Raw genomic sequence first — 22,629 nt, 5'->3', positions numbered from 1 at the left:
TGTTTAGGATTTCTGATGCTGTTACCTGAGATTTATTCCCAGTCTCAGCCACCTAGGATACTGCCATGGCATCCATAGGACTGATAGCAGCTGCCTTGAAGGGAAAGGAAAAGGGAAAGGAAGAGGGAAGAGAAAAGAGAAGGGAAAGGCATGGGAAAGACAAGGGAAAGACCAACACAAGCATGTGCAGAAACAAAGTTGAACAGGCTGAGCTAAGAGTTACATACCAGGTACAATATGAGAGTTAAAGACCAGGCTATTTACCTGTACTACTGCAGTGGCTGCCAGGAGTCAGGGCTGTGTTTGGGACCATACAGAGAGATGCTGGCCTGAGCTGTGACCAATTGTTATCATAAGGAAAGAGATGATGGGTACAGATGGTTGAGCACACAAAATTAGGAAATAATACAGGGCTTTGTCTTATCTCTCTATATAACTCTCCTCATTAACACCATCTCTGTTCAGCCTGGAAAAGGCTCTGAGGAGACTTTACAGCACCTCCCAGTACCTAAATGGGATCCTAGAAAGTCGGCAATGGACTTTTTTCCAAGGCTATGCAGGGACAGGACAAAGAGGAATGGCTTTAAACAGAAATAGGATTAGTTTATGTTAGATATAAGGAAGTAATTCTTTACTGTGAGGGTGGTGAGGAATGGGTGACCTACAGAAGCTGCCAATGCTCCACACCTGGAAGAACAGGCTGGATGAGGCTTTGAACAACCCGATCTTGAAGAAAGTATCCCTGTCCAGGGTTGGAAGTGGATGATTTTTAAAGTCCCTTCCATCCCAAACCATTCCATAATTCCAGGACTGTCTGTCTAAACTCCGTCTTCCAGTGCCCTCTTGTGCAGACTCGGCAGAATGCAGCGCCCGGCCCCGGGGATCGTCCATCAGAGCTGCCAAAAGACATAAAACTTCCCCTCGCCTCGCCCTGCTCACTCCCCTGGAGCCTGAATCCCCATCCCCACGCTGAGCCTTCCTGGCAACCAGCCATTTCACAGGCTTGGTGGTTCCCTCTGAGTGCCAGCCTGTCCCTGAAGCTGGCTTTTCCGAGGGCAGTGCCCACGCTGGCAGGGCTGGGCAGCTGAGTGTTGTTAGTGGGTAGAAAGCAGGCACAGGGCAGGTGCAGGGCAGCTCTGGGTGTCACGGCTCCCTTGGCTCTCCAAACACCATCCGTGCCAGATCCTGCAGGCTCTGACCGCGGGGTGCTATCGCTTCAGCTGAACTGCCTGGAAAAGCCATGACATCACTGTTTAAAAAAAAATAAATCCGTCAGGAGGAGGAAACCATGTTCTGGGAAAATACAGTATTTGTTTTGTGAGTGCAGCTGAGCAGGTCAATGGGAAATAGAGGTCGTGGCTGCACAGCTGCTTGTCTGGGGCAAGTGGAGCTCTCATCCCAGCCCAGCCACTTCCAAAAGGGACAAGTGCTGTAACCAGAGAGGTGGTGAGCTCAAAGGCAACCAGGTCCTGCCAGGGAGGGGAGAAACCTAAATATGTGTGTCAGATGAGAGTATGTGTGTCAAAACCCTGTTGTGAGGACAGCCAGCTTTACTAAACATTAAAATCCCACCAGAGAAAGGTAGAAAGGGAAAGCAAGTGAGGGAACAAGGTGGGAAAGCACGATTTTGCTGTTGTCAACACTCAGGCAATGCTCCATTTGTGGTCATTTTTCCACCACCCTGTGTCTAACACAAGGAAGTTGGTGAGGACTCATGGCAGCCTCAAGGGTGAAAAATAGGCTCTTGCCCAGAAGGATGCTTGGGAAGACATCACTTTGTGAAACACAAGCAGGCACTTTGCCACAGACTGCTGGGCAGCCATCCTGCCCAGCCAGATCAAACAGGAGGAGAGAGAAGCTGGCTCCAGCTCGTTGCTCAGCCCTCGCCTTTTTGTGGGGCTTCTTCACATGGCAGCAGATCTGGTCTGCTGGGGGACAAGCCAGAGGAGCTGGGTGTCAGAAAAATCATAGAATGGCTTGTGTTGGAAGGGATATTAAAGATCATATCCCCTTGCCATGGGCAGAGACACCTTCCACTAATTACAGTTACTCAAGGCCTCAACCAGCCTGGCCTTGAACACTTCCATGGATTTGACATCCACAGTTTCTCTGGGCAACCTGTTCCAGTGCCTCACCACCACCATGGGTAAGAATGTTTTCCTAATATTTAATCCAAATCTACCTGCCTTCAGCTAAAGGCCATTCCCCCTTGTGCTATCACTGCATGTCCTGGTGAAAAGTCCCTCTCCAACTCTCTTGTGGGCTCCCTTTAGGCACTGTAAGGTGCTCTAAGGTCTCTCTGGAACCTTCTCCTAGCTGAACAGCCTCAATTCTCTCTGCCTGTCTTCACTGAAGACATGATCCAACCCTGCAACCAGCTTAGTGGTTCTCCTCTGGATTAATTCCAACAGGTCTTCCTTGTGTTGGGGGCCGCAGAGCTGGACACAGAACTCCAGGTAGAGGTTTGGCAAAACCAGAGTAGAAGTTAAAAATTTTAACTTTCAGCCTGAAACAATGTGTTTATTTAGAGGCAAACAGGAATAGGCAACTGCATTGCCTTTAGATGAGCACATAAAGCAAGAGCTCGAAGATGTTATAAGGAAGAACAGCAGACCTAAAAGCCGCAAGCTCACAAAGATGAATACCAGCTACTCCATCCAGGTCAGCAGCCTGTCCAGATCCTGAGGCTATGCTAAGTGAGATAATTCCTCAGGAGAAACTTCTCTTAAAATAGCATTGCTATAATTCCCCTGATGGGGCCCAAAAGCATCTTCATAGCTCCTGGTCCTAAAAAGGTTCAGATAATGTCAGCAGTAGTTGTCTCAGCCTGCTATCACCGTCAGAAGGCCAAGTCAGAGCAGCAAGGATGCTGCAAAACTGCAAATTGGCTCCCCCCCTTGGCATTTTCCTCCCATGCAAGGCTGCTTTGGCTGTCTCACATCCACCCCTGTCCCATGGTGTGTTGAAAAACACATCCTTCTCTTCATCTCCAGCTCCTCCTAAGTGCAGCCCCTCCTGACCCTGCAAACAGCCAGGCCTGCCCCTTCCTGCTGGTGCTTCCAAGTCTCCCCACTGTGAATCATCTGGCAAGCCCCGAGACAAAGTTAGCCATGAATCAACTAAACTCAAAATGAAACTCAGACCCCACCCCGTGCCTTGCTGAGCTGTGGCTGGGCTCCACACCAGTGCTGGTTCCAGCCAGTCCTGTCTGTGTAACTCAGAGAAACTTTGCGTGAGGCTCTTTGGTGCTCTGAAAGCAGAGGAGCAGAACAGAGCTGCTGGGCTGCTTGCTCAGGCCCAGGCACTCAGGGCTTCTCCCAGCACACCACAGCCACCCAAACAGAGCAAAGCAGCTCCTCTCCCCACCAGGACCAGCCCATGGACTCCTTCAGGCTGGGCTGTCGCAGCTCTGGCCCAAAGCCAGTATGCAGCAGCTGGAAACAGAGATGCTCTAGGCGAGTGAGGTCCTGGATGGGGTTACAGACCCTGCTCCCCTGAACCATCCCACAAGGCAGGCAGAACAGCAGGCCCTCCCATCCCAGGCTCTGAAAAGAGAGGAGCAGCAGGCAGTCATTTTCCCTGAGCAATTCTGGCAAGAGCACTGGATTCCAGGAAATATAAATAACTTCTCAGCCATCTGGAACTGTCCCTGGGCTGGTGAGCAAAGGTCTCTCCCATCCTCTGCCCTGTTCCTGCTGGCTCTCAGTACCAATGGGGGCAGCACAGTCCCCACCAGGATCCAGAGCAAACTTGAGTCTTGCTCAGAGCTCCTGACAGAGACCACCTCTGGCCACCTGAGGCTGAAAGAGGCCCCTGCCTTCAACACAGGGCCAGAGCCACAGCAAGCCAAGAGCTCACAGCAGGGCTCGGGATGCTCAGCCCCTGCCCCAGGCACCAGCCAGGCTTCAAAGGTGCTTAAGGAGAAGGACAGGCAAGAACAGACCTCTCACTCCATCATACGTCACTTTTCTTCATTTTATTCTTTTATTTGTACAGCTATATTTTACAGAACGCATTAATGCAGTTTAGACACAGCCCAAACCCTGTCTCCCGAGATTGTTTATAACACAAGCATGTAAAATAAGACAAAAAAAAAATCCAAAACAAAACAAAACAAAAAAATAAAACATTCCCCCACTAGAGAGTTCCACCAAAACTCCTTTTGCAACATCAGGCTGTACCTTGAAGAAACTGAGCTCAATATAGTCCATACACTGAAAACTTCCATTGAAAAGAAAGGCACCGTGCGAAACCACATTTTACATATATACAGACTGAGAACTAGAACAAAAAAAATTACACTTTATTATTATTTTAAATTCCTTCTGCAGCTTTGTTGGTTTAATACACACTTTTTTGTAAATTGTAAACCTTCACTTGCAAAAAAATACAAATACACTGATGCATTTAGACAAAATATTTTCTTACTTGTACAGATGCAATACTTTAAAATATCTCCTTAAGTGCTCTATCATAATAAAGATTCTCAGAGTGGCTTCTGCCTGCAGAGTCCAACTGAGCCTTTAATGCATTTTATATATTTTTAATATAGCTTTTTTAAAGGTCTATATATATTTATTTTATATATATATTTATATATTTATATCTATATATATTTACAACTCTGCCATAGATTCCTTCACCTTTGGTTAAAAAAGTTAAAGCCCTCTCTTTAATAGCATACTTTCTCTTTAAAAGAACACACATTTTGCATACAAAAGAAAAAAATCTGTTCCCATAAATCAACATTACATTCCTCATCTTCAAACGGCAAAGGCTGTGAAGGTTAGACTCCAGAGTTTATCAACACTCCACTGCACAGACATTTAAAATGACTATTTTAAATTTTTTAATGTTTTATATACAGTAAGATCTGAATAATTTTATTTTTTTCTTTTTGTTTCACATAACTGGGAAAAATAAAACCCGTGTATTTGTAATTTTTTTTTTTTAAATTTCTAATGTTCTTTCCACCTATCTGTACTATGGGTTTAGAGGCACTCCATCATGTGATGAATATTTTTTCTTTATTTCTTTCTTTCTCTCCTTTTTTTATTTTATTTTATTTTTTTTTATTCTCTCTCCTTTTAAAGTGTTGCAAGTATCCTTTGGACAGCTTCTCCCCGAAGACAAGCTGCTCCCGGGCCATCCTTCAGCAGGCTTTGGGGAGCTCCGGAGGCACCTCGCTGGCCGAGATGCGGTACTGCACCTTGGTGTTGGTGATGGCCCCGTGCTTCTGCCGCAGGTGGAGCCGCAGCTGGCTTTTGTGGCGGAAATGCAGGTTACACTTCTCACACTGCGGGGCAAAGAGACAGGCTGTGAATGCCGTGCTGGGGGACACCTCCTCCCCTCGGGCCACCCAAATGCCTCCTCTCCACCAGGGGCCCCAGGACGCTGCAGCCACTGTACAGGTGGGCCAGGGGAAAAGCGGGAGCGTGGAGGGAGGAGCGGCACCCGGGGGCACCCAGCCCAGGCTTTCAGCAGCATATCTTGGTTTATGGGATGCACAAAGAGCAAAGTCCCTCGGGAGCTGACTCTGGCTCTGATCGACATAGCACCGAGCTCCATATCGAGGTGATCAAACCAGATACAGGGCTATTTCTGGAGCTGCTCTTGACCTCTGCCAAGCTGGATGGCTCCAGGATGTTTGGATGCCAAGCCCTGCTCGGATTCCCTTTCTAGCAGATGGTGAAAGGCAGGAAAGCCCCAGCGAGGAGCTGGGAGCCCACAGGGCTGCAAGCAAGGCAGACTGCCTGCTGGGTGTGATTATCACCATCAGAGGGGAGCTCAGGCCAGGCTGTCTGCTCCTTTCCCCCATCCCCACACAACACAGGCAGCTGTAATCTAAGCCATAGCTATTTGAAGAAGTGTGACCTTCTTCCAGATGGGGTGGAAGAAAAGAGCAACTAGGATGCACCCAGCTTGGGCTGTATGTCAGTGTTTCCAACACAGCCACACCTGGAAAAACACCACATCAGCATCAGCTAATGCCCAGGAGGGAGATGGGGCACGAGAAGCAGGGATGTGACCTTGGTGCCTCATGAGGCTGGAAAAGGGCATTAGGATGCTGCAACCAGCCCATGTGAATGCCCTTGTGTCTTCCCAGCCCCCAAGGCTTGGCAGCACTTTCCCCTAACCCAAGCTGAGATTCCCCACCACCAAAAAAAGCAGAGCCACTCACATGATACGGTTTCTCTCCTGTGTGGATTCGAAGATGACTTTTGAGGGTCTGCAGGTGCCGGAAGCGTGTGCCGCAGATCTCACAGGGGTACGGCTTCTCCCCGGTGTGAATGAGCACGTGAGCACGGAGGTGGGCCACCTGCAGAGAGCACCTCTGGGTCAGGACAGCCCCAGGGAGGACAGCATCCCACTGGGAGCAAGGGTATCCCTGTGGGAATGGGGTTCTGCCCAGACAGTTCTTTTGGTCTATTGGGTTATAGCTGGGACTCAGGGCCATGTGTCTGAGCTCTGGTACCTCCAGTCCTTAAGACAAAAAGGAGCAGAATAGCTACAACCAGCAGTCAGCCTTCCTTAATAAGCCAAATTGTCCCCTCAGACCTTAAGTTCCGTATTTATCCCACAACACCATGGGGACAGCTGCCCAAGGTAGCAAGCTGGGCCATCATCAGCCTCCTCCCTGCCACTGAGGCATCGCCAGTCTTGGTGGTGAAGATCTGCCGGTCTTGGGCAGAAGATCTAACCATGTCCCACCTCCCCACGCACTGCAGGTCCCAGAGACACGCACCTGGACAAATCTGGCCCCGCAGGTCTCACACTTGTAGGGTTTCTCCCCAGAGTGGATGCGTGTGTGGGTTTTCAGGTTGGCTGGTCGGTTGAACTGTGCCCCACAGATGTTGCAGCGGTACGGCTTCTCTCCTGCAGAAGAAAGGGTGAGGGATTAGCTACAGGTGTGCTCAGGATACATGGTGCTCCCCAGAGTTAAGTCTCTTCAGGCACCAGACCCCATGGCATGAAGCACTATCCCTGTCTCCTGTCCCTTTTGGAGATGGCTGTGGACAAACCAGATTGGGCAGGGTGTCTACAGAGCAGGGTGAGCTCAGAAGGCAGCTTTTCTCTTCTGGACTGGGAGCTGAAGCCTTCAGGGCAAGAGAGGAAGTCAGGCAGCTCTGCCAGCAAGGATTAACAGCATCGTTCCTCCTGACCCTGGGACAGCAGCTGGCACCTACATCTCCCTACAGCTCTCAGCAAGCACCCTTGAACACTGCCCTGGTACTTGTATTGTCTTAGTCCCCTGCACAGCCTTCCTGGAGCTCAGCTCAAACTGTGGGAATTTGGGTCTAATTCAATGTAGCAGCATAATCGTCAGCCCAGACTTCCCCTCCCCAGCTTGTGAACTGGCTGTCGACATGTTAAGCATTAAAAGCATGAAATAAAATAAGCCCTAGGTTTGTCAGCAAATGACTAAACCCTTAATATTCTCTTCCTTTCTCAGCTTTCATTGTGCTGATTCACAGAGTCCGTCCATTCACAGATTTTCCCATCAGCAGAGTTTATGCCAAGCTAGATGTGACCTGGATTTCTAGGATGTAAAAATTAATCTCAGACTTCTCTCTAAATGTTCTTTTGACTATTTCTAAATTTATTTTTTTTTTTGCTTACGTCTACCACGAAGTTACCTGAGGCCATGCATTTGCTCCCAGTTATGAATTTTGCACCATGCCTTTAAAAACAGAGGTGCCCAGTGATTTACAGCAAAGGAGGTTGAGTTCTACCCCTGCTGCAAGGGCAGGTACATCCCCCACTCCCAGGTTTGGTGCTCTGTCCAAGGGCACCCTGGCAGTGCCAAGTAAAACACCTTGCTGTTCCCATCAGGGACAGCTCATGACACAGAGCAGAGGATGCTGCAGCAGGCACAAACCCAGCCATAAACACCCACATGCTCAGCAACCCACAGCCTTCCCCAGAGCTGTCCCCATAGCCAACACTGTACCTGTGTGGACGGTTTTGTGGCTGGCGAGGTTCCCCTTGTAGCGAAAGGAGGCCTGGCAGCGGTCACACTTGTAGGGCTTGTCACTGTGGACTTGCAGAGAATGTCTCTTGAGAGAGGCCTCCTCGGAAAACCGGCAGTCACACTCATTGCAGAAGAAGGCTCCATTCTCTGGGAGGGCAGAGAGAGGAGCAATCAGATGGACAGTGCATGGGTCACCTTCTGGATAGGCTATGGGATGGAGGAGAGGGGTAGCCAGAGCAAGTGTTGGAACAAGCAGCCAAGTGCAGGTGTTCATGTTCAGTTGTGCTTGCAGCGCTCTGTTGCGTCCTGGCCTGGTGCATACAGCAACATGCATGGTTTGAGAACAAAGTCATCATGAACTCTAGTTGAGAGCTTTCTCTCTCCTTTAGTGATGCACAGGCTGCTTCCAAGAAGTCAGCATGTCACCTGGACATCTTTTGAAGAGGTCCATGGAAGCACTCCAGGTATCAGGCATCCTCTGAAGGATGCTCAGCTCTGGAGCAACTCCTGCACCTTTAGAGGTCTTTAACCTTTACAGGTACAGAGGTCTGCCTTGAGCTTGGGAAGATGATCATCACCCAAATCACAAGGCAGGTTCCCCCAGTAGGAGGATGCCCAACTCTTAAATGTTGTGTTGAGTGTTACCACAGTGAGGTTCCCTCCTTGGATCTCTGCCCAAGCTACAGGTGGCAATGCTGCATTCCCCCTCCCTCAGCTACAGGCAGATGAGTGCACAGATACCTCTCTTTGGGCTTGTGGGGTTTTGCAACAAGATTGCAAGCCTCATTATCTGCATTTCCCCAGATGTGCACACCGGGCTCCCTGATAATAAAGATATCATGACGGATGCATGAGACATGCCAGCTTGCCCAATCCCCATTACGGGTCATTACATCTGTCAGGCTTGTTCTCCTGTGGTTCTGGTGGGGTGGGGTGCACTTGTTTCCTGTCCTTACCTGCCAGATCTGCAGCAGGTGACTAAATCCCTGCACAAGGTATCTGGATGGTGCTGGGGAAGGGGAGGAAGGCAGCAATTCCCATGTGCACGTGTCCCTCACACGCATGCACACAGCTGGACAGTTAAGAGGGGGCTATAAAGCACTGTGGAATCCACCAGCATCTGGGACAGGTCTGACTGTGTGTTTGATTACAGGGCACTCAGTGATGGGTCCCAGCGTTGCACAGCCCACCTGCTGGTTGAAAAAACCACCAAGGATGCAAGACTTACCACAGCTGGAGTCAGAGTATTCAGACTGGGTTTCCCCCATCTCTTCTCCAAAGTTTGAGCCAGGGGTATGAAGGCACATCTCAGTATGTTGTGGGGACTGGCAGCCACAGGAGCTGCACTTTGATGAATGCATGTACAGAGGGGACTGTCCTTCGCTGCTCCGAGGGGACCCGTCCCGGGACCTGTGGAAGGAGAGCAGTGTTCAGAGCCGTGAGAAGGCCCTTGCTGTGCTCGAGGTACCTGACCCTCATTTGCACCCCTCCTCACACAAGGGACACACATGTTTTATGGGGACATCTTTGTGGTGAGCTGCACAGCATAGCCCTGATCAACAACAGGTCCTTAAGCCTCAAACCTTCAAATGTTCATCACCACATGACCTCAAATGTCTTTAGGAACATCCAGGTCCAAAGGATAGCATATTGTTCCCTGATACTTTGGCCATTCCAATGCCTACAGCCAACAAAAAGCTTGAGGCATAGGGAGTCTGGTGGAAACACAGGCTAGGCAAATCCAGGCTCCAGAAATCATCCAGAGCCGCCAAAGTTACCCAGGGATTCACAACCCAATGTTCCCAGTTCTTCTGCTGGTCCATGCTGGCACCACTACAGCGGGGACGGTGGGCACTTGGTGTCATTGGCAGCTCTCCACTAAATACAGGGGCTCCAACCTGCTCATGACAGGACTTTCCAGCCCAATGCTACAGGTATTTCACACTTCCAAACCCTCACCAACATTCAGGAAGTCCTGTTTCTCAGGGGGGAGCAGCATGGGGGGTGGAAGTCTTCTCACCTGTTAACAATATTGTTGAGTCTGCTCGCTTGTGGGATAGTAGAGTCTTCACCATTCACGCTTATCTTGGTGGGGGACTGCACATTGAGGTGCTCCGGCTCCATGGACTGCTGGCAAGTGGACATGGGCACGTAGGTGCGAGGAGAGAGGGTTCCCATCTCGTTCTGGTCAGAGCTGTCTTGCTTGGCGTTCTGGTTGAGGGAGTTGAGGACAATGAACTTGTACTTCTTCCAGTTGCAGGCTTTGGGGTCTGTGGGGCTCTTGGTGAAGAGGGAGCTGGAGTTCTGACCGATACGGGCATTCTTGCTGCTGCTGGACTCAGTTGGTGAGTTGGGCTGACAGTCTGACTTCTGTGGGCTCTGAGGGCTGATGAGTCCCTTGCGGTCCAGGGGTGTGTTGGTGGGCTCAAAGTGCTGGCTGATCTCGTCCTCCGAAGAGGTCCGCTCCTCCTCTTTGGCCACTTTATCACAAGGGAAGTAGGGATTGTTCCGGACTGAAGGGATGACAGGTTTGGGCCCAGAGGCCACGCTGTAGTGCATGTCACTCCTGGCTTCTTCAGCAGCACCTTCTTTTGGAGCATAGATGGTAGCGTGGCACATGTTGGCAGAGATGTCGGTAATGGTTCTCACGTACTCAGTGGGGATTGTCCTGGAGCTGTCGCACGGCAGGATCCTCTCCTTGGGGAAGGCACCTGCCCTTGAGAGTTCAGACAGAGGCATCCTCATCTCCCGCAATTCATCATCCACTAGGAAGCTGTTCAGAGGGAGAGGGCTGTATCCGTGGTAGGAAATGGGGGATCCAGACAAACTGTTGATCAAGCCAGGTGCAAAGGCCCTCCCGTTGCAGAGGGACCCGTTTTGAAGAGGCATGCCGTTCTCTGAGACATCTCTGCTCCGATAAGCCATCACCTCTGGGTGACCCAGCATCCGTCCAGCCAAAAACTCTTCCCTTGGGGTCTTCACAGCAGACACCATCTCTGCTTCACTGGAATCCGGGAAAACAGGAGGGAGACAAAGTAATTTTCAGCCCATAAAGATACATCTGCAGATACTTTGTCAGTTCTTCCCCTGCCCACCCAAACGCACAGTCCCAGGCTCTTCAAAAAAGACTGCACTCACCTAGACTTGACAAACCTTCGGCAGGTGTCAACCACGTGCTCCATCTGCAGGTAGAGTGCTGTGGCCATCACAGCCATGATATTGTTCTCCCTCAAGTTCAGGCGGGAGGTGTACATGAAGTCCAAGAGGATGCAAAACCCCTCAGGGTTAATTTCAGGATCCAGGTTGATGACATTCAAGTTGCACTTGAGCTGGTCAGTGAAGATGCTGTAGAAGAGGCCACTGCAGAGCAGAGACAGTAGAGAGGATAAGTGTCATGACAATTCAAAGGCAAAAAGGAGATTTTGTATTAAATCCTTGAGTACAGAGGGGTTCGTGAATGGGAAGGGAGGAGGAGGCAATTACAGAATTCCCTGAGCTTCCCCCTTATTATCAAGCTTGGTTTCTCAGCTTAGTAAGCGTCTTCTGTGCTTTTCCCAACTGGAACAGCCTGCTTTTACATCTCACCTGCTCAACAACTCCCCACTGCCTCCATTTAGTAATTCCCCAGCTTTTTTGTTTTTTTTCCATTGTTGTTTTTACCACCATCCCCTTCCCACTATGACTCATTTCTTTCAGAAGCCTCTTGGGGCATCCACACAGTCTTAAACCAGAAAAATAAAAAAAGGAGAAACGTTGGAAAAACATTTTTCAGACATTTTAATAGTCAAAGCTTGGCTTTTTGAAATATTTGCAACCATGTCAGCAAGATAACCTGGAAGGCATTTGCTGTAATTCAACTGGGCAATGGTGGGATATTAATTAGCATTCATTGGGAAGCAATTCCAGCCATCTTAGGGGCTGGAAAGGGATTTCAGACCCCATCAGGTTTTTAAAAAAAAAAAAGAAAAAAAATTAATCAACTAAGGTGGGCTCAGCCATAAGGTGGGCTCAGCCAGCAGTTTGGAATCCAGGGAGGAATAGCTCTAAAAATAGCAGTGGCAGGGGACAACTCAGTTCCAGAGGACCCACTCACCCCAGTGGACATCCAGCCCTCCCTGTCCTATCCTGTCCCTGTGGGACATTTGTGCTTTGCCTTCAGGGATGTGCCTCACAGCTGCTGTGCTGCTGTTGGTCTCCAGGGGCTGTGTGTGGGCAGATGTGGGTACACAAGGAGAGAGGTGAGGGCAGCACTCTCAGCTCTAATCCCACTACAGATACAAATTTCTTGGCAGCCCCTCTCAGTTCTGCTTCTCTGCCTCTGATTCCCCAGGAATCCCATGAGCCCGCACAGGACTGCAGCCGTGCTTCTGGAGGCCAAAGGCTGAAGGAGCAAGGAGGGAGCCAGGGAAGGACCCTGTTCTCACCTGCAGGCCATCAGGACTGTTTTGTGGGCTCTAAACTGCTCCCGGTTCACGATGATGACAACATCAGTCAGGATATCCCGGCTTCTAAGGCGGTTGAGATTGAGGAGGACGTCGCTGGCGTGGCGGGTGAACTGGATGCAGCTGTCTGCCGGCGAGGCCATCTTGAGTCTGTGAGACAGAAGCATCAGAGGAAGATGAGAATGGAGAACAGCCAGGCAAGTATCCTAAACCCAGGGAAGAGACAGCTGCTGCTCTGGGACATGCTCAAATGGCAAGTTGCTCCTGGTAGGTGCGGCACCAGCTCCTCGGTCCCAAGACAAACAGTCCTGCACCACACCAAGCTCTTGCCAGGCTGCCTAGTGAGGTCCCTGGGCTGACAGCGAGACCTGGCACATCTCATCCCACCCACCAAGCTGGTGGGTGAAGGCAATCAGACCCTCCTGAGGATTAGCCAACCATCTCCTCTTTCTCTCTGCCTCACCCATGGCAGCCGCACCCCAGTCCACTCCGCCCACTCAGGCTCATCTCCACAACGCTTCCAGCATAGCTTCCAGCTTTCCAACCTCCCTCAGGAGCCATCCTCCTCACCTGTGTGATGCCTGGCTGTAAATCCAGCCACAGGAATCAAAACAAGCCTTAAGGTCCCAACTGAAGTTGAACGAAGTTTCAACATCTGGAAAATCCAGCCCACAGTGGAATACCAGCCCTCACCCAGGAAACTACTTTCCTACTCCCAAGTGGTGGTCACTCTGGAGAAGACCTGTCCACAGTTTCCTAATTAACTGGTGAGGAGTAGAACTCATCTAACCTGCTGGGCTGCTACCCACACCATGGCCCAATCCCTCCCCATGAGCAAGGTTTGGGTTAGTCTAGGAACATGAAGCCTTCCCCCAACACAATGCCTGTTGACCCATATCAGAGGTGTCCTCCCAACCAGCACCCAGGATGGCCCACGTCTCCCTGAGGTTTGGGCTGGAATGTGCACCTTTGGTGTCAAAGTTTTCCACGGTCAAACCCCTCCCATAATCCTGGCTCCTCCTTCCCCAGTGGCACATGAACGTACAGTAGTTTCTACAGAGCAGCTGCTCTCCCAAAAACAAATTCCAGCTGGGTCTAATGAAACATTGCATTAAGGAAAGAGGGAGAGAGATTAGGAGGGAAAGCACAAAATTTAAATTTACATACCCAATGCCTCAATTCACAGTCCAAAAGTTTCTTTCAAACCTATAAATAAATCACAAGAAAACAAACAGCACATTAGCTGGTAATTATGAATTGGCTGCGGCAGGTCACAAGGCTGCTATTTCGCTCAAGTATCAGTTGGATAAAAGCTAGAGATAACAAACCTTCCACTCTCCAGTAAGGTTAACATTTGTTTCTTCCGGTACAGTATGTTCTTATCACAATCACAGGCTTTGAGAATCCAATCATAGCTTCTTCCACACCCTCTAGCCCAAACCATGGGCGTATGCCAAGGAGATTTTCATTTCCATGACTCAGGAACTTAAAGGCAGGTGGGGAAGGGAAGTCAAGCAAGAATTTTCTCACCACTTCTTGTGGAGATAACTCTTCCCCTGCCAAGACTGAATTCCTGTCCAGTGCAGCGTTCAAGACTCATGCCATACTCCCAGCACCTTGTTAACAGGTATGATATACACACAAACATCTGCTGCCATTCTGCTCAGGAACCCACATGCTCCATACACTGGTGAAAACGCCCTGGGATGGGTTTGCTGAACAGATTTGGGAGGATATAGGCATCAAGTACCAAAGTCACTTGGCCAGGACTGCATAGGAAGCCAGCGGTGGAGACAATGAGGATGCAGAACAAATGTCCCTTCCCCTTTCTACTGCCAAAGCCTTCCCTTAAACCACAAGCTCTGGAACTTAAAGAGAGCCAACCATGCTACAGAACCTTGCTGTTCTGTCCCAGCAATGTAGCTGGGACAGAACAGCAAGGAAACCCAGGAGTTAATTGCCTTCCAGAACTCATACTAATCCTCCAAAATTTACTCAGAACCAAACCCTATTGACTTGGCACCAATGCTGGAAGAAGGTCCTCAAGCAGTTGCCTCAGCAGGTAGAAGCAAAATAAAGAGACGAGCCAACAAACCCCAAGACCTTCATCACACTATTTTGAGGACCAACCTCAGATTGTTAAGACTGCCAGGCAATTGCAGGAAGCCCAATAATCCCTGTGAGACAAGGGATTTTCAAGTGTTGCTTTCCCTCTCCCTTTTGGGAGATGTGCAGGTCTGGAGCCCAAGCTCCCCTCCCATCCCCAGAGCCATGGGGATGAAGAGATGAGATTTAAAGCAAGGTATCAAGCTCAAAACCCAGAGGGTGTCTTACAGCTTTATTCCAGCCATCAAACACAAATCTTCAGAGCCGCTCTGGGCTTGGTCAGCTTTAAAACTTCATGCACATACAAAAAGTGACTCATTTCCCAAATACTGCATATCTGACCTTTCTGTACACACTCACTGCCAGCCACTCACTACCATCAATTGCAAGCCAAGGGACTCGCAGCGCCCTGCAAGGAGCCCAGCGCACATCGCTGTGCCCACATGAGCTGATGTGTGTGCTTGGGCAGCTGGCTGGCACCCCAGCCTCAGCCACAGTGGCAGACACACTCTGCCAGGCTCTGGGGAGTCACCTCAGTGTCACAGAGGTGAGGAGGTGACCCACTTGTAAACCAACAAAGTTACAAACAGCCAGGTGAACTCTGTACCCGTGAGCGTCATGTGAGAAGCTGCTACTGTCGCCAAATCCCCTTATCCACAGTGAGGGCACAGCACTGCCAGGGGGATGCCCAGCTTCTCTCCCAGAGCTGGATGCCAGCACAGCCCCCTCCCCACCCTTCCAAATTATCCCTCCCAGCACAGAGCTGCTGCAACATCCACAGCCCCAAGAGCCGGGCAGGTGCATCCCGAGCAGCTCCTGGCTGCAGGATGTGGGCATGCAGAGGGAAAGGGATGTTCCTTCCCCTTGCTGTGCTGAGTTGGGTTAACCCTGCCCCTTCCAGTCCCCACACAGCACTAGCTCTGTACCTCAGCACGGGAGGATACTCAGACCAGAGACAATGGGATGGCAACAAGGACCACAGACCAGTGATGGGGAGCAGAAAAAACCTCTGCAGCCAAGCATGGTCTTTGCCATCTAAAACCCCCTCAAATCCCATAAGGCTCCTCCAGGCTCAGCTGGGGCCATCACATCATCCCACACCCCCACCTCCGGTTTTCCTGTCCAGTACCTTGCAGGTGTGGGCTCTCCGGCAGTGCTCGAGGCTGTGTGCCAGGGCTGGCTGTGCCCATAGAGGAAGGTCTGGAACAGGCTCAGGGCCCATTTTGGGGGTGGCCACACGGGACAGTCACTGCTGTTGCCTTCCAGGAAGGCAATGGGTCTGCCCCAGCGGTTCAGGGAACAGCCCTTCCCTCCTGGCACCTCCCCGAGAAAACCCATTCCTGGAAAGGAGCCCAGAGCTGGCTCTGCCTTCCCTGCAGCTCCGTGAGCACAGGGAGGGTGTACCTTTGTGTGGGGGAACATCTTTCAGTTCAACCCCATGCAAAGGGGAGACCCTCTTTGCTCACCCTACGGCAGAGGGGAGAACCAGGGACTTCCAATCCATTTTTCTGCCATGCCTCTCCATTGATCTACTCTCCCAGTTAGAGGGAATCCCTTTTCATCCATCCTCCTCCCACTCTGTGCTCCGGTGGGAACTCCTTGCTCCCTTACCCTTCTTTGTACAGGATGGTCTTAGCCCTTCTCCCACCCCCAGTCACATAGGCAGGGAGGAGGCCATCAAACATTTCCCCTCCCTGGGCCCCAGTCTCCTACCCCTCCAGAGCCTGCAGCGCCGACTCACTCACATCACCTTAGAGGGGTGGCTGGGTGAAGTCTTCCTTCCCCACAGCCTCATCCCACACAGTGTTCTGAAACTGCCCGCCCAGGGGAAGCTCCATCCTGCCCTCCTCCTCCTCCCCAGTCCCTGCACGCTGCAGGGTCCCAGCCCCATGGGAACATCCCCACTGCCTGCCAGGGTGTGCTGCCAGCTGCCTCTCCACCCTGCCAAGGAACGCCTGATTTCTCCTGAACAGGGATCTGGGGAACAACCAAGAAAATGAGGTGAGGTGTGGGTGGCTCCCCCAGCACAGCCATGGGTGCTACACGCCAAGGTGAAGAAGATGCTTTTGGCTGTGGGTGTGGAAGTGCCCAGCTCAGCTTTCTGATACCATGCAATCCAGGGGCACTGAGTGTCCTTTAGTTGTCACAGCAGAGTTTTATTAGTTTAGTAGCTTCTGGTTAGTGTCTAGGCCAAAACGTGGCTGGGTTAATAATAACCCATGAAGAGACTGAGAGAAGTCCACAGCGTCAGCACAGATCAAAAGCAGCATCACTATTGCAAGCCCTGTCGTATTTTCCACCGTACCCTTCCGTGAGCGGATTGCACTCGCTCTATCGAGCGGTCTCAATCTGATCCAATTTCCTGCCAGCAAACAAATGTTTCTAGGAAATGCAATACATTATCTGGATGGGTTTATTATCAGCATTTGGAACCAGGAAAACTGCATATTTTCTCGAGCGCCGCAGGGAACTTTATAGTTCATACTTCAAAAGAGGGTTTAAAGGATTGCCCTTGAAAGCTGGCCCAGCTCAAGTCTCCACATTGTTTTGGTCTTTGCAGAAGAAAATGCAGAGGAGGGAGGGGGTGAGCACGCTAAAACTGCCTCCAATGTTTTCCTACTAAAGAGGACTCCCCTGCTCTCTACGGAGCCAAGCTCTGGCTGTGAGGCAGAGGCAGCACGTGCCCTTGGGAAGCAAGGAGTCGAGCCTTCCTCAGCATTTCAAACGACCCCAAGCAATCTGGCACATTAATTTTTCAAGGGAAGGCAGGAACCATGTGTCCTGGCTGAAATCTAGGGAGCTACTCCAGAGAACAGAAGACGGACTCCATGCCCTGCCAACACAGAGCCCTGCACCGAGATGCCGACCCGAGAGCAGGGGGCAGCCGAAGCCGGGTGTCCCCAGCAGCTGAGCTGGGTCCCTGGCCCTGCTGGGCTCCAACGAGGTGTCTGATTAGCCCTAGCCTGAACTGGGACAGAAAATTACCAGCTGGCACCTGACTCTCCCCATCTCTGTACTCCTGGGGCTGAGGGTGGCACAGCTCCTTCTGGCAGTAAGGAACTGCTCTGGCATCCCGCCTGGATGAGATGAGACACATGCACAGCTTGGGGTGCCTTGGCCAGGACAGAGACACCCCCCTGCCCCTATATTTAGACAAACAGATTTAAGAACATGCATTTCAAAGGGTATCTAGTCCTACAGGACACCTTCTTCAGGACCCATTCAGAACCCCCTGCCCTGCAGTGTGCTTGTCTCAAGCACTCTCCTCCAAAAACAGGGGTCCAACATTCCCCATGGGAACCTGGCACACAGACCGAAGGCAGCAACTGATGAGGAGAAAGAGGGGAAGGAAAACAGTATAGATCAAAAAATTCCTACCCCTCTTGCAAATGCCCCTAGTTCTCTCTCTGTTATAGATGGGAAGCTTCTCTGATAATACTGAGAATAAAGCAGTCCTGAAGACTAGACGCTCCGATTTAGGGGTGTGTGTCTTTTGGCTGCCAGCATCCTGCAGTGATGCTAACACATAAGATCTAGCTTAGATTTTAAAAAGAAAAAAAAAAAAAAAAAAAAAAAAAAAAGGGAAAAAGGAGGACTACATTTGCAGTCTAAATTTGCAGTCTGAAGGAGCTTACTGGTCAGATGCTGACTTTTGGATACTGATCTAACCAAACTGCAAACTGTGAACTCCTGAGGTTTGCCAATGCCTGCTGTAAACATGGAAACCAAGTGTCACTTTTTGCCAAACAGAAGAATGGTTTAAAAATAGATCTAGAGAATACAGGCACTCGGCATACAAGGCTCCCGTTTATAGACTCCCATGCTACTATAAAATGGAGCAAGAGGTTATGAGCACACAAGCAACTTTCCACCAAGTTTAGATTTTGCCAACTTCTCAGAAAAATGAAAACAACATTTCAGGCTCCAGCCGAACCAGTAAAAGCTCTTGGAGTGAAGTTCCCAGCCCAGGTATTACAGCATACAGACTAAAACAGGCATGAAACAGTTCTTCAACCTTAACACCATAAATATATGAAGGTACAAAATTTGCACACTGAGAAATGCATCTGCTGATTAGAGCTTATTTTATTCATCTATAGACTTGGCAAAAGGTTTTCTTTCTAGTGGAGAATCCAAATAAAATGAGAGGACAGTCCTACCACACAGGACTGGCACACAAAGTTTTACCACCTGTATTTATATAGGGTTTTGAGGATAACATTACTGTTTACTAAGAAAAAAAAAACTGCTCCAAACCCAACCACTATTCCTACAAATTCATATTGGGCTGCTGCAGATGGAGGCTGAAAGCTTTCCCTGCCCAAGGAAAAAGAAAAAAAGAAGAAAAAAAGCAAAAAAAGCAAGGATTTACAATATATCCTAAATTAGGCAAAAATTCAAGGACAGATTAACACCACAACTCGGAAAGATTTTCACATGTGATTTCATGACCAGACCCAGAGAGAACTCCATATGGAAATGTCAGTGACTTTAATAAGCACTCGGTTTGTTTCCAATTAGGCTCCTTAAGTAAGTTCAGTGGCATCCAGAGTTTCCTCTGCCACCTTCCTCCAAGCTGGCAAGCATTTTTTTTTATTTATTTTTTTCTTTTTTTAACGAGCAGTTAATAAACATGTTCCCACTCTCCCGAGGCTGCCAGCCCCGCCAGGAGCGGCGGGAGGTGACACTAGATGGCACCAGTTCGCTTTGCTGCAGGAGCAATTTTTCCCCTTGGAAAATAAAACACCCCAACCAAACCTGGAAAACATATAATTTTGTCGATGTAATTCTGTTTCTCTTAAAACGCGTCTGAGCAACATTATTTTTATGAGCTTTTCCAGCCTTGTTTTGAAAAACTTAATGTTTCTGCTAGGTTTATTTTTGTACCATCCAACAGCCGGCTGAATCCTCCCTGCACTGCAAACAGGGATGTCTAAAAAGTGTTACAAAGACTTTTGACGGATTTTTTTTGTTGTTGTTTTGTTTTTGGGGTGGGATTTATAAGAATCACTTCTCATTCCAACTTCTTCCTTTGCAATAATAACTAACCAGTTAACCTCCACTTCCTCTCCCAATATTGACTCAGACAGTCAGAACTGAGGGGGATTGGAAATTGGAATTGAAATGCATCTCAAGAGATCTTTGATCTGTTTTGCCAATCAAAATCGAACACCAAGTGATGAACTCTTTTCTTACTGGAACAATGTAATAATCCATTCTTCTGGAAAATTTCTAGACACCCTTTGACTATTTTAATGGCTTGGTGATGTTTCATGGGACAAAATGTTTGCCATCTATAATGCAAGTTTTTAAACCTGCAATCCTACCCTTAGGAGAAAATTACAATCTTCGGTTTCGCCTCTCCATGCATACATAAAGAGAGGATTCCCCTAAAATATTTTTAGAGCAATTTTTGAACTGCAACCCCCTCAAGGACTGGAGGAAGGAGCCTGCATTTGCTCCTAAAACTCTTATCCTTTAAATCCTTGAAACAGTATGACAAAAATTTTTTTTAAGCATTTAAAAGCTCAGGAGAGGAATCAGCAAGACTCCCAGATCAAATAAGGGCCTGATCCCAAACCTGGCCCTGCTGACACTTCCACTAGCACAAGCAGGATTCGGCCCAAGACAGAGATGTCGGACCAATGTAGCAGCTTCTCACTGAGCCTCATCGTTCTGTCCCCAGCCTCCCTTCGCACTGATCCTGCGCCTGCTGAAGCCAGTGGAAAAAACTAACCGGGGACGGGTTTGTTTTTGTTGATTTTGACTCATGATTTTAAACCCAGATTTGCCTCTTCCCTGGAAATGCAACAGGGGGGTCAAAGGCAGCTTTTTAGGCACATCTGAGAGGCTGCCGCGGATTTTTCTAAACAAACGCCTTGCTTTCTGTTTCCCTCCTTCCCAAGAGGTGATTTCATAACATTTCATACTGTGACTTTGCAAACTACAGGCGGGGGGGACGGCGGGGGGGAGGGGGGCGGCCGGGAGAGGTCGCTGCCGTCCGACCACGAAAGTTTTCATAACAAAGTTGGGCTTTTTCGGTTTTGTTTTGCCTTTTATTTTTAAAGGGGGGGAGGGGGAGCTTAAAAAAAAAAATTAAAAACAAATATATATATACGCGCACACAAGATCACGCACCTAATAAAAACAATTAAAACCCCGCAACAAAGCAAATCAGACGGCTGTCTCTCTGTCTTGCCCGTCCGCTCTGGGCGGTTTCGGGGGCGCAGCGGCGCGGGGGCTGCGCGGCCGCTCGCTCCAGGAATAGCGTGTGGCCGGGGGCCAGCCCCGCGGCTGCCGCCGGCAGATTTACGAGCGCCTGTCCCCACGCCAAGTCCGCCGCGGTAGTAAACACAGGGCAAGGGCTGCGCTGGGGGCAGCGGGGGGCTCCGCACGCATCGCGCCCCGGACCCCGTCCCTCGCATCCCTCGCTTCGCTTCCCCCGCCCGCCGCCTTCCTCCCGGCGGGGGACGCCCGCTCCTCCCCGCGGGTGGTGGTGATGTTGTTGTTATTATTATTATTATTATTTTCAGCCCTACGCATGATATTCAGAGTCGCTTCGTACACTTTTGCCCCTTCCCGAGTTGTGCATCGGGGCTGTGTTCCCGGCGGGCAGCGGCCCCGCACGCACCGTCGAGGCGAGCGCGGTCCCCGCCGCCCCGGGCCGGCGCTCCGCGGTGCTCCGGGGCCGGCAGCCGCCGGCGGCCGAGCCTCCCCGCGGGCTCCCCCCTTCCCCGGGCAGGGAAATGCCGCAAGTCTTCTCCATCACCGCCCGCTCTTAGCCCGGGGCTTGACAGATCACGGCGCAGCCCCGCCACAGGTTGCAAAACGCACCATCCCTTTCGCGGTTGCGCCGGGGACGGAATAACAATAATAATAATAATGCTTTAATAACAGAATCAGAGAGAAATGGGGGCTGGCACGGAAAGGCCGGTGCCCGGTGCCGCCGAGCCCCCGCTCTGCCGCCGGCCCCGCTCCGCGGCGGCGAAACGACAACAGCGACACAACACGCACACACCAAAAAAAAAAAAAAACCCAAAAAAACCGCCCCGAAAACCAGAGAGAAAAATTTTATATAAAAAGAAAAAAAATTAAAAAAAAAAAAAAAGGCAAAGAAAAATAACACACCCCGACCGAAGGATCCAGCCATTGAGAGCGGACCCCGAGTCACGCCACAAGCCCGGCGGCCGCCAGCGCTCGCCGCCGTCCTGCGCCCGCGGAGCGGCTGCAGGTGCAGAGAGGAGCCGCCGCCGTCCCCCCGTCCCCACCCGGCCGTCACGCGTGCGGGAAAGCCAATAATCCCAGATAACCGATAATCCCCGGGAGAGGACGGCGAGGGGAGACACCCCCACCCACCCCGCTCCCCTCCCCTTAGACACGCTCCCAGCGTTAAAGACATGCAGGCACCCCTATTTCCTTAATTTTTTCTCGCCTGACAGCGGGCAAGGGAAAAGGGGGGGATGTGTATGTGAATGAAATAAATAAATAAATAAGGCAGGGAAAAAATTTCAATTGAGATGATAATAATAATAGTAATAAAAAAAATAAATTAAAGGGCACCTGCAGCGGGAAAGGGGGGGGCAAGGATAGAGGAGGGAGAGGAAAAAAAAATGGGTAGAAATATATAGAGGCGGCTCCGCGCCAAGCGTCGGAGCGCGGCAGGGAGGGAAAGAGGAGGGAAAAAAAAAGGAGAGAAAAAAAAAAAAAAAAAAAAAAAAAAAAAAAAAAAAAAAAAAAAAAAAAAAAAAAAGCGAGCGAGAGAATTAAAGGGTAAAATCGGCCGCGGCAATAGAAGCAGCAATCACCTGGTCTCCGGGCTTTCCTAGAAACTCCTTGCATCACCACTTCTAAGAACCCCAGTTCTAAGAATCAACAGAGCCCAATTCTCGGAATTTGAGCTGCGGACTCTACCATCGCGCGAGGCATGGGGAGGGCCACGGACCTCCCCCCTCCGCGCGTTCCCCTGCTCCGCGCCCCTCCCGCTGTGCGCGCCCCCCCGGAGCGGCCGCCAACGGGGTCGGCGAGAGGGGGGCGCGCATCCCGAGGGGGCCGCGGTGGCGGCGGGGGTCCCACCGTGTGGCCCCCCGTTCATCCCCCTCCCCGTTCCCC

The 22,629-nt window shown here is 50.4% G+C and overlaps 1 protein-coding gene across 3 annotated transcripts; it reads right to left on the bottom strand.

The window, feature by feature from the left end:
- Positions 1-3,957: 3,957 nt before the first annotated feature.
- On the bottom strand, positions 3,958-22,510 carry BCL6 (BCL6 transcription repressor). 3 transcript variants are annotated; one of them, XM_015638187.2, is made up of 10 exons: positions 22,326-22,510; positions 13,582-13,620; positions 12,397-12,564; positions 11,111-11,332; positions 9,993-10,976; positions 9,201-9,382; positions 7,952-8,119; positions 6,746-6,876; positions 6,182-6,319; positions 3,958-5,296 (listed from the first exon to the last, which is right to left on the bottom strand). In XM_015638187.2, exons 3-10 carry the CDS (start codon positions 12,555-12,557, stop codon positions 5,153-5,155), a joined length of 2,130 nt encoding a protein of 709 aa, XP_015493673.1. In that variant the 5' UTR covers positions 12,558-12,564; positions 13,582-13,620; positions 22,326-22,510; the 3' UTR covers positions 3,958-5,152. The 3 variants fall into 3 exon arrangements, with proteins under 3 accessions (XP_015493673.1, XP_015493674.1, XP_015493675.1); XM_015638188.3 differs by lacking the exon at positions 22,326-22,510 and adding an exon at positions 15,650-15,755 and having other exon boundaries at positions 5,082-5,296; XM_015638189.3 differs by lacking the exon at positions 22,326-22,510 and adding an exon at positions 13,743-14,600 and having other exon boundaries at positions 5,082-5,296.
- Positions 22,511-22,629: the final 119 nt, after the last annotated feature.

This window comes from Parus major, chromosome 9, assembly GCF_001522545.3.
Source record: "Parus major isolate Abel chromosome 9, Parus_major1.1, whole genome shotgun sequence".
In the NCBI taxonomy this organism is placed as follows: Eukaryota; Metazoa; Chordata; class Aves; order Passeriformes; family Paridae; genus Parus; species Parus major.
This window is presented reverse-complemented; position numbering and strand designations above follow the sequence as displayed.